Genomic DNA, 12,055 nt, shown 5'->3' with positions numbered 1-12,055 from the left:
AAATAAAGTATTTAGCTCGTCAGTTAATTTAGACGTCCGAGTGAATAAAATTAAATAAAGGAGGGACAAAATTGGGTGTCAACAATGGTATCGGCACAGCAAGATAGTCAGCAGGAGGGTGAGGAGGTATGGGCTGAAAAGGTCTCAAGCTAGTTCACACCCATATCTGATATAGTCATTAAAAAAATGTTTTATCAATCGTCGTTTCAAAAAACAATTGTGTTTAATTACACACACTTCAATATATTACCTGAAGGAGAGAGCAAAATGCAGGGACCTCTACCCTCGTGCCCATAGAACATCAGCAAAATCCTCGATACATGTAGCCCAGCACAGCAGCGCCCCAACTATAACATCCTAACTCGGCGAGATCGTTGATATACCGAAGATACCTCAAGCTCACATGCGAACTCGAAGTATTCGGGAACATGATGGCCCCGAATATGATGAGTAGGTATAAACGCGCACGTCGGTCAACATCAGCCTGAGGCGTGTCCTCTCCAATCGGATGCTGCATGTCTATGAGGTGCAAGTGGGCATAAAGGGCCGACAACAAAACCCGACTCTTTCCCGAAAAATCATCAGTCGGAGCCTTGAAACCGGTGAGCCTAGTCAACTCATCCCGGTAAGGTGGTAGCACCTGAGCTCCTCAATATACAATGGGCGTCCATCAACCTGTAGCCTATAAATGACCTCCGCATCTTGGAGGGTAATGATAGCCTCACCGGTGCGGAGATGAAATGTGTGCGTCTCCGGTCACCACCTCTCAATCAAGGCCGTCACTAGCGACCTATCGTGTTGTACCCGACCAACTTCGATGCACCGGTAGATACCGCCCCAATGTAGTATATCCAGGATGCGAGGTTGTGGGGGTCGAGCAGCTAAGATCTTCCATGCTGAATCCCCTAACTGGGTACGGACCTGAGCCTCAAGTTGTAGGTTGGATGACCATATATGCTGCGACCTATGCTCCGGCTAAAGATACAGTACCTCTCGATTGAAGGGCCTCGGATCAAGAGGGTGGTGATCCATCTGATTTATGCATTTTAAATCAATCATTAACAAGTAATATTAGTCATGTAATCTCTTATCGAAAATTACATTAAGGATTGTGGTGATACATCTGTTTTACGCATTTTAAATCAATCATTAGCAAGTAGTATTAGTCATGTAATCTTTTATCAAAAATTATATTAAGGGTTTTCAATCCTAAACTACGGGTTTTCAATCCTAAACTACGGGTTATCAATCCTAAACTAAGGGTTTTCAATCCTAAAATAATGGTTTTCAATTATTAACAAGTAATATTAGTTATGTAATCTTTTATCGAAAATTATATTAACGATTGTGGTGATCTATCTGTTTTACGCATTTTAAATCAATCATTAACAAGTAGTATTAGTTATGTAATCTTTTATCGAAAATTATATTAAGGGTTTTCAATCCTAAACTACGGGTTATCAATCCTAAACTAAGGGTTTTCAATTCTAAAATATAAAGATTAATAATTAATAAGTCAGATAATTAACAATTAGCTAGCAAACAATTAGCAGAAACAATTAATAAAATAAAAAATTAACTAACTAATCATACAATTAACAAATTATTATCATATATTTAATAAATAAACAATTAACTAACTAATCAAACAATTAACAAATAAACAATTGGCTTAACAAAAACTAAATAAATAATTAGCTAGTCTAACAATTGAAATAGCTAATCTAACAATTAACAAATACGTAAGTCGCTAATCTAACAATTAATAAATACGTAATAAAAAATTAATAAATAATTAACAAATTAACAACAAATAAACAAATAAAAAAATAAAAAAAATAAAAAAAGGGGGCAGTCCCAAACAGCCCCAATAACGCAAAAAAAAAAAAAAGGCACAATTTTTTCTTCGAAATCCGCAACAATTACACAATGATCATGCTTAGGGTAATAATATATTTAACAATGTAATAGAAAATTCGTAGAGAAATACCTAGATTGAAGCTTTTTTTGAGTTTTCAAAATGAGTTCTACGCCGCTCTATTCCGAAATCCAACTTTAGAAACTTGTTCCTATACTTCAATATACCAAGAATATTGACTTTTGGGCTGAAAAACAACACGAAAACGATGTTTTAAGGGCTTGGGGACCACTGAAATCGCCTTTAATGGCGGGTCATTTTTTTTTTCAACTGGGAGACCGTGGTGGGGAAGGAGGAGGGGCGACTTTTGTTGCCATCTTTCACTCATAAATTTCGTGTGTGAAAGGACCAAACTTTTTACTTGTACAGTTTGGTGGAAACTTAGTTTTTTTGTTTTTAAGTGCTATTTTGGTTCAATTTTTTTTTAACCCATAAAAGTCGCAGACTCGTATATCTTTGTGGCCGAAGAAAATAAAGTAAAGTGCATTGGTTTTGTGGTCCAAATAATGGGAAGGTACATGTATAAAGCAGTCAAGTACAATGTTATTAAAGCACAAAAAACTAAAGAATACCAAAAATGCCCTTGGCTACGAAGCAGGCATGTCGACGGACAGCTGCTTCCTAGCCTCTTATATATAATACTAGCAAGATAACCCGTGCTCCGCATGGGCCCAATTATACGATGCTAAATATTGAGTTACAGTATAATGATTTTGTTATTAAAGAACTCTTGTTTTATATTGAAATTGATTATGAAGTTTGGATTGATAATATAAAATTAAGCTTTATTAGTACAATAATGAAGTTTATACTTGATTTTTACTACCAAGAAAAAAGTGGTTCCAGCTGTTAACATCAAATATATCGTATTAGTCTTTTATAATTCAAATAATAACAACTGTGTGTTTGCAGATTATGTGTTTTGTTAGTTGATTAATTAGTTACATTATTACTTTAAATGTAAATTATTAATCTTAATTATTTTTTTAATAATAAATAAATGAAAGCACCACGTTGAAGAATTGGAAAGCTTTCTGTGTGTAAATTTAAAGAGAGAGAAAGTATAATAGTTGATCAATGAAAAATACAGATAGAAGGAAAAGATGAAAAGTAAAAAAAGACCCAGTTTCTTCTTGCCACCTGTAGCATCAGAAAGTTGTGTCTGATGGAAGATGACATAAGCAAGATGACAATTTGGTAAAAGACATTAAGAAATTAATCTGGAAGCTACAGTAAGATTCCATTTAATCCAATCACATTATTCAATTTTAGTCAAATTTACGAAAATAGCCCTGGGAAGAATAGGCAGGCCTGTTGACGGAGTGCTGCCTGCTATCTCCTCTTCTTGGATAGTAATAGTAATATACACATTAACAGAGGCGGATTCAGAATTTAAATTTTATGAGTTCAATCTTTCAGTATTCTTAATTGAACCTAGTGTATTTTAAAAGTTATGGGTTCATGTCTATTATTTATTATAATTTTAATAAATTTTTACACATAAATTTATGTTTCGCGTAAAAAATTTAGGTTCAATTGAAGCCCCACCTTGAATGCTACATATGCCCCTGTTAATAGTATACTAAATTGAAAAAATAAAAAAAAGCGTGCAAGAAGTGTTCTTGTATAGTATGGACTATGGAAGGTGATTTCTAACTTTGCCTTGTACTGCTCAGCCCATTTTTACTTATCATATATTGACTTGGTACACCCTTTAAGGAGCCATAAATAGAATGACAAATTTTACTATATCACCCTTAATTATTACTAAGTCATCTAAGAAATCAATAAAACATACTTAAAAGTTGTGTAGCCACTAAGAACTTTTTGACCTTTCCAACCCAATAATTAATAATAAGGGTAAAATAGTTATAAAATGATAGATTATCTCTTGATTTGCTAAACTGGACAAGTAAATATGGACAATTATTTTTAATCTACAACACTAAGGCTGTACATGGACCGGATTGGTTCGGGCTTTTTAAATACCAAACCAAACCAATTATGTTGGGTTTTTCGACTTCGGATTTTTCTAGAAAAATCTTCATACAAAATATAAATTTTACTTCAAATATTTCTTTAATCCCAGTAAAATACAACTATACAATTAAGGTGTTTCTTAAGAAAATAATAAAAATATATGTGAAATGAGTAATGACATTGTAATAAAATATTTAACAAAAAAGATAATGAAATAGCATAAACTAAATATTGCTAATTAATAAGGCATAATGGAAATGATCATCATCTAAAAATACATGCTAAAATAAGTACGGATAATGAGTATTAATTACATGACAAAGAAAGAAAAAAAATTAAGTTACGCATTTTTATTGTCTAAATTAACAATGCAAAACTAAAGAATACATATCTAACATTATTGTCATTCCTAGTGTTAGGATTGAATTACTTTTTTCATAAGCATTAGTATTGATTTGGTTTTGGTTTGGACTTTATTTGAGTTACAAACATTAATGGGTTATAAAACTTATTGGAACATTCAAAATTCTAAGTCCAAGCTTGAAATAATATGTTAAAAGACAAAAACTATGAAAAATATTAATAAATATTTACAAATTACATTATAAGTAAAGCTTTTATGTATAAAATATATTAAAAATCTATATACATATAATGTTAGGTTGGTTTAGTTCAGTTTGACTTTTATTAGTTAAAACAAAACCAAACCAATTATGATCGGATTTTTTTTCCAATACCAAACCAAGTCAAATCAAATCATTAGTCGGGTTTTTTTCTCGATTTGATTCGATCGATTTGGTGCGGTTTGTCAGTTTTCTTTGTACACCCCTATAGGGGTGTTCATGGTTCGGTTTGGGTTGGTTATTGATTAAAACCATAACCAAACCAATTTAGTCAATTTTTAAATGTCTAAAACCATAACCAAACCAAATAAAAAAAATAACCACCGATTTGGTTATTATCGGTTTGGTTCGGTTTTTCGATTTATGAGTAGCAGCCATGAGACTTATCAGTAAAACATTAAAAAGTTGAAAAAAACATGTCCTTTTTTTTTTTGTTCAAACGATAACTTTTATATATAGTTTAAGGTGGAACATACATCATATAAACATTTTCACTATTAGTAATAGTGTAGTACTCAAGTTACCCAAAGTTGCTAAACTATTACATATAGAGCTAAAAACTAACTTGGTAGTGGCTGCACCATTTTTGTCATCTTAATACACATACCTGGAAATAAAGTAGAGCATAAGAGCTTTTAGTTGTTGTTACAAACCTACATATTAATTAAACATAAAGACTACATAAAATTAAAATGAAAATATTTGAAATAAAAAAACTTTGTGTAATGATACCAAGCTTTGGGGCAGTACTTGCATTTTGCCATGAATTCTCCCATTTTATAAAAAAAACTTTGTGTAATGATCCCAAACTTCAAATGTTTTTCTATCATTATCCCCAAGGCTAGAGTCTCGACTATAAGGAGTTGTTTTTTTTTTTGCATTTTAGGAGGATTACCCACGGAAGAAGTATTAGGGCATTACCATGTGCTTGAGTTACAACAAATGCTGATGTCACTGAAGTATCTTCTATAGGAACCTCCAAATCTACAACCTCTGTCCTTTTCATATGAAAAATATTAGAAGTTTAGGACCCATTCGGACAAGAAAAAAGAAAGGTATAAATTCAAAAAAAGAAAAAGAAACAACTTAAAATCAAATGGCTGACAAAGAAAGACTAAAAATTTAAATTAAAAACATTAGACTCTAACGTGAGCTTTTGTTAGTAGGTTTACACTTAAAACTTAGAAGAGTTAAAAGACTTAAAGACGTACGCCTGGACATATTCTTAAAAACATGAGCCTTAAACAATCATGTGAAATAAGTAGATCAAATTAATGATTAAAAGGTATAAACTATTTATAATTATTTATGAAAAACTAATATTACACATATAAATAATTATAAAATTTATGTATATAATTTATCGGTTTGGTTCGGTTATTTTTTAATAGAACCATAACCAAACCAAATATTATCGGTTTTTAAAATTTAAAACCAAATCAAATCAAACCAAACCAAATGTCATTTTTTTTATTCGGTTTGATTAAATTTTTGCTTTGATTTTGGTTTTAACAAAACCGTGAATAGCCCTACACCCCTATACAACACACGTAAAAATGGACGTAGGAGTAAAATATGACTCAAAATATGCCATTTGTCTATTTTACTTGACGTTCATTTGCTTGAATTTATGGCTTGGCCTTTTCCAGCATTTGTGGTTGACTTCTCAATTCTCACTGCAGGCTGATTTGTAAGGAGCTCTATTTTGACTAATTTGGTTGCAGTTTATAATATTTGGAAAAATATTAAACACGTGAATTGACTTTCTACTGGTGAGTTTGAGTAGAATCTAAGCGTTTTTCCCATTGAATTTTGTATGATGGAAATGGGAATCAAGCCAGTTGGAAATGTGAAAAACTAGGAAGTTATTGGCCCGCAGCCACAATTTGCCAATCACCCAAACAAATAAAGGGTGGGTTTCACATCAGTTGAATTATCTTGCAATTAATTCTAACTTAAGAACACAAAACATGCACAACTTCTCAATTTGTTTTCTTATTTTTCACCCGATGTTCATTATTCGTTTGGGACGTTCAACTAATTTAAACTTGCATCGCGTAAAGCCCATTAAAGAAAAAATACACTCTTTACTAGAAACTTCAGGACTCAAACTTAAGACTTCCAGTTAATGATGGAGTACAAGGCTGGCTGAAGGGGCAAGTGAGTGAGCACTTGCTTGAGGCCCCCAAACCTTGGGTCCCCCAAAAATTGTTTACTAATAATTTTAATGACTAAATAGTTTCTTGTTAATGAATATTGAATCTTGTGAAAGAAAAAAGACAATAGAAATATTTGTAAAAAGAAAGAAGTAGACCGAAAAGGACAATCAAAAGGAAGAGATAATTAGGCTTCAAGTAAGGAAATGTATACTTTACTGCAAATCGCATTTCCATTTTTAGTTCATGTCTCCCAAATTTATATTTGTGCTTGTGCTCTTGTTTTTCTCTTCTTATGCATCGACATATTATAAAAACAAGATAATGTATCGAATAATTTTAAAAGCACATTAATTTTCGTTCTTTCTCATGCTTTTTTTTTTCAATTTTATTTTTTAGCCCTTCTCCCGGAGCTCTCCCCTTTTGCTCCGTTGGTGACTCAAACGCACAACCTTCGGGTTGAAGCAAAATAACATTCAAACTCTCTCACGAATTATATATATAGGCCTCTAATGAGTTTGGCTTTAGGCCACAAATTAAATATCGTTGAGCCGCCCCCCGTGGAGGGGATCCTATCCATCCCACCACAACTCGCGGCAATACTTGTCTATTTACTTGTACTTCTCGCTATGGGACATGATAGCAGGAATCAGATACTCCATCCGTCTCAAATACTTATCATCCTTACTAAAAATATTGGTCTCAAAATATTTGTCATTTTAAAAGGTCAAGATAAAATTAAGTAGCGTTTTCCTTTTTTACCTTTATGTACAACATTTAAGAGAGATTACACCATTGATGGAGTTAGCACATTTTTTATAATAAAATATTTATCGAGGAGAGATAACATGGTGAAATATTTATGAGAATAAAATAGTCAAAATGCTACCCTTAATAATGCTTTCTTAAGGGACACGTAAATGAAAAACACGACTATTATTTGAGACGGAAGGGTGGAGTATTTCATATAACAGTTTGATTAATGTGACTTTTTAGCAACTTATAAAACATATATCACCACAAAAAAACAAGTAGGAATTAGCGACGAATTACATTTGTTGTTAAACAACAAAAATCTGTTCATAATTCTATTCGACATCAAATTATCATAGATCTTGTTAGTTATAGGTCATTTATGAAACAAAAAATAGCGATAAATTTCATAGTAAAGATTAAAAATTAAAACGAAAACACTTATCTCATAATCATGGTTATGTGTAGAGATCTAGTAGCTCAATTGGTTGGCTAACTGAACTTTCTCCTTGTTGGTGAGGGTTCGAATCCCCACGTTGTAATCCCCTCCCCCATTTTCCCTTCCCCTGCCCCTTATGTAATAAAAACAATTTTTTTTTTTAAAAAAATCATGGTTATGTGATTGAAATTTATAAACAAGACATGTGCCTGGCACTCAATTTTTTGTTACACATCAATTAGCACATGATAAGTTTTTTCTCTTTTCTTTTTGACCCTGGGGTACCCAATATTTTCTCTGTTATTTGTTGGCTTCTTGGAAGAAAAAATCAAAAGGAAGAACAATCCCTATGTAACTCAAATTATTCATGGCAGGGCTCGTAATATTCGGATGAAAAGGGACCAATTCTTTAGGAGAGTGCTCCAGTCAATACGGACTCATATTCTCACACGCAAGCAACAACACTAAAATAAATATAAGCTATATTTTAGCAGAAAGCCATAAAAGTTGCATTTATAGAGAGAGTGTCAAATTTCCCCAGTTTCAGTAACTGTACTGACACACACACAACGTATCTATATTCATTTCGAAGTAGAAATCCAAATTAAATGGGGATTCAGTTGGAAAGTTTGGTGGAGTCGATAAAGTCGAAGGTGAGGAAGTTGAAGAAATCAAAGAAGACATATATGAAGATGGAAAAAAGCTCCAGTGTGAAGGTTGAAATCCGTAGCAAGAAGGCTCAAAAACTCGTCGAAAAAACTCTCCAAGCCGCTGATCGTCCTGGAAAGCGTAGCCTTTAATAATTCTTTATACTCGAGGAATAGAGGTGAATTCAAGATTTGAAGTCGACAGTTAGTATAAGTATGTTACACCCCTTACTTTTGTTCTTCAAGACATTAAGTTTGGACTTATCATATATATGCTACACACATGCTCTTCAAAACTGAAATTCGCAAGGTTCCATCGGATTGCTTTTTGGCAGGATAATTCGCAGAAAAATAAGTTACCTGCGAATTTTAATAAACAATTTGATGGAAAATTTCCATGTAATTCACACTTTTCTTGTAGTGCGGCCTGCACCTGCTGCCATTATTTAGCATATGCCAGCAGAAGCAAATTCAGAATTTAGAGATATTGGCTTCAAAATGGTTGTGCTTGATTACATACATTTTACAAGTTTTGACTCATATTTATACATGGTTCAATTGAACACGTTCTAGATCCATCTCTGTTCAGCATCGGCAAAGTTGGCCCTTTGGACGCTGATTGTGAGACCAGTCTCGGTTACACGATGACTCTGCGTGTATAATTGGTTCAATGCTGGGAACAGTTTTTGGTCTTTTTGTTCGATTAAGGTGATTGGGAAAAGGAACAAAATCTGGGCAATCTTCTTTAGTGAATTTGTAACTTTAGTCTTAGAAATCAGAGCCTATTTGTTTTATGTACCATAAAATGACAAGTATCTTGATTTGTGAGAGTTGCTAATGCCAACTGAATCATAATGTGAGAGTTGCTAATGTAATCCCTTCGTTCCGAATTAGTTGTCACGTTTCGTTCTTCGAGAGTTAATTTGACCAATCTTCTAAGCTAATTGGATTGGATCAACTCAATAAATTACAATTAAAATTTAGATATTAAAAAGCTATACGAAAAGTACAAGTTGCAACTTTTGTCATATCGATTTGTTGAAAAGTACATTTTAAAATAACGGTCAAAATTCACATAGTTTGACTATCGAAAGGTGAAACATAATGGAGCGCAGGGAGTATTACTGGTCACATTAAATGTTAATTACTGCTGCAGCTGCTACTAGTACACCTCTTTGAAATTTTTATATGATTGGAGTAGGTTTTAACGTTCCCTTTAGCAAATAACATAATATGGGAAAAGGAAAAGTTGAAAGATTAAAAGTTGGATGTTGGTAGGCATGTAGAGCCATATTTAGCAGAATGGGAAGAACAGACAGGGAAAGATGGGCACGAGAATGCAATACCATTTCTAGTAGGAATGTAACTTTATTTTCACTTTGTTAGTGTGAGGCAAAAAGATGGAACAAAAACCGACCAAAAATACACTAAAATATCTTGTTCGTTTTGTCAAAAAGAGTTCATATTGTGAAGTTATTCTCTTTCTAGTTTGTTTTTGACTTTTAAGCGCTGTTCCATCTTAGAACTGAATTACTATGAAATTGTGGTATAATTGATTGATATATAGTTGTCTAAAAAAGGGGTTTGGCTTACGTCTCGTGTATTCTGTTTCAGTAACGAAGATGTGATCTATTGGGTAGAAATTGCTTTTGCACTTCATATTTAAGTGAAAAATAATTTAATCGGATCGGTATTTGAAAGTTTAATTTACAATAGAAGTTAATACTGCATAATTTGTTGCAATGAATTGACACATTTTCCATAACAAAATTGCAAATTTTCTTTTTAAGCATAATCCAGAAAAAAAGTGTTGAATTGCAATTAGAATTTGGGGACCAGTTTCAAGATTTTACTAGAATTAGGATCAATTTATCCGCTTAAGCTTGAAATTAGTATTAAAAATTGGAGCTGCTTGTTCTTGTAAAAAGCAATGAAGGGTGGAAGGTAGTGGCGGATTTAGATTAGACACAAGTTCAACAAAACCACTGCGTTTAGCTCAGACTTCAAATATTTGGGTCATATATGAAGAATAGAATTCACTAATTATGGTACTTTAGGATGGTAGGTTTTGAGCTCTCCCAGTGCAGGTTAGCATATCGTGCACCTCACCATGAGTAGGAGGCCATACCTTCGACACTGGAAATTGCACTACTAGAACAGCAGAGACGTAATACTAGCTAGAGGAATTTGATTTAGGGTACAGTTATGGCCCAGAAGAAGGGAATGAAGCGAACTAATTACATTGCTGTGATGGGGAAACAAGTTGCTCTTGCTGCTTAGTTACCAGTGGCCTGTACTGCTGTAGTAGCTGCAACGAAGGGGTTTGAGTCTAGTACAACTGGTGTGACAGTGAGGCCAACTCGAATTCAGACTGGTGGATCTGGTAATGTGCTCGTAACAACTGCTGCTGCTACTGTGGTGAGCCCAATTCGACTTAAAAGTACTCCGGCTAAGGAGACACTAGTGGAATGGAACCAAATCATTCATGGTTCAGCTGATGAATGTAGTCATTGTGAGCAGATGAGGTAGGGCACTTGTAGTCAACAACCGGTAATAATCCGGAACCCGATTCTATAACTCGCAGTGCATCCAAAACATCTGTTTGGGACAATTTTGATATATCAAAAATCCGTAATGTTGGTTTTAATCTAGAATATGTGCCACCAACTAATAAAGGGGATTAACTAAAAGTAGAAACTGAAGATGAGGATATCAGAGAGGTAGACTACTGTTAGAATTTTATTGTTTGTTATGTGTTGGGAGCTCATCCTCCATTTTCTATATTAAATGGCTTCATACAGAGGATGTGGAGAAAACTAGGTATCAACAAAATATTGATGATGAAGAATGACATACTTTTGGTGAGATTTGACTCTGGAGAAGGGAAGGATGAGGTGTTAAAAGGTGGGATCTATCAGTTTGCTAACAAACCACTTATTATGAAGGCATAGGATCCGAATATGGAGTTTTCAAGGGAGGAACTATTTTCTATCCCCATATGGATAAAACTACCAGGTTTAGATTTTAAATATTGGAGTGCCAAGGGTCTAAGCAAAATAGGAAGTCTCATGGGAAAGACTCTAATAGTTGATAGACATAATGAAAAGAAGATTGGGCTAAACTTTGCAAGATTATTAGTAGAGGTGAGAATTGGCGCAATATTACTTGATACCATGTGTTTCCTGAATGAAAGGGGGAATCTAATAAAACAAAAGTAACTTAATTGGAAGCCATCCATATACAATCTCTGTCAGAAATATAGCCATACTAAGAAAATATGTAGGAAGAATAAAGCAAACAAGCAAGAAGAGTACAACAAGAACATGTGAAAACTAGAGGAAAGGATAAAAATACTGAAAATGCACAAGTGCCCACTGAGGGATGGATTGAGGATGCCATAACAATTGCACCAGTTGCCACTAGAGTCTAAACTAAACAAGCAAAGGAGATGTGGCAGGGTAATGGAAGATGGAAGAAGCATACACATGGCGCTACTTGGACTTAACCTCAGCGACCAATAGTGATCCATAAGCCAAGTA

At 33.6% G+C, this 12,055-nt stretch overlaps 1 protein-coding gene across 1 annotated transcript; it reads left to right on the top strand.

Moving 5' to 3' along the window:
* Positions 1 to 8,354: 8,354 nt before the first annotated feature.
* On the top strand, positions 8,355 to 9,391 carry LOC132605199 (uncharacterized). Its single transcript, XM_060318415.1, has one exon. It carries the CDS (start codon positions 8,478 to 8,480, stop codon positions 8,667 to 8,669), a length of 192 nt encoding a protein of 63 aa, XP_060174398.1. The 5' UTR covers positions 8,355 to 8,477; the 3' UTR covers positions 8,670 to 9,391.
* Positions 9,392 to 12,055: the final 2,664 nt, after the last annotated feature.

This window comes from Lycium barbarum, chromosome 8 (genome assembly GCF_019175385.1).
Source record: "Lycium barbarum isolate Lr01 chromosome 8, ASM1917538v2, whole genome shotgun sequence".
NCBI lineage: Eukaryota > Viridiplantae > Streptophyta > Magnoliopsida > Solanales > Solanaceae > Lycium > Lycium barbarum.
The sequence above is the reverse complement of the archived record's forward strand: the minus strand, read 5'-3'. Positions and strand labels throughout refer to the sequence as shown.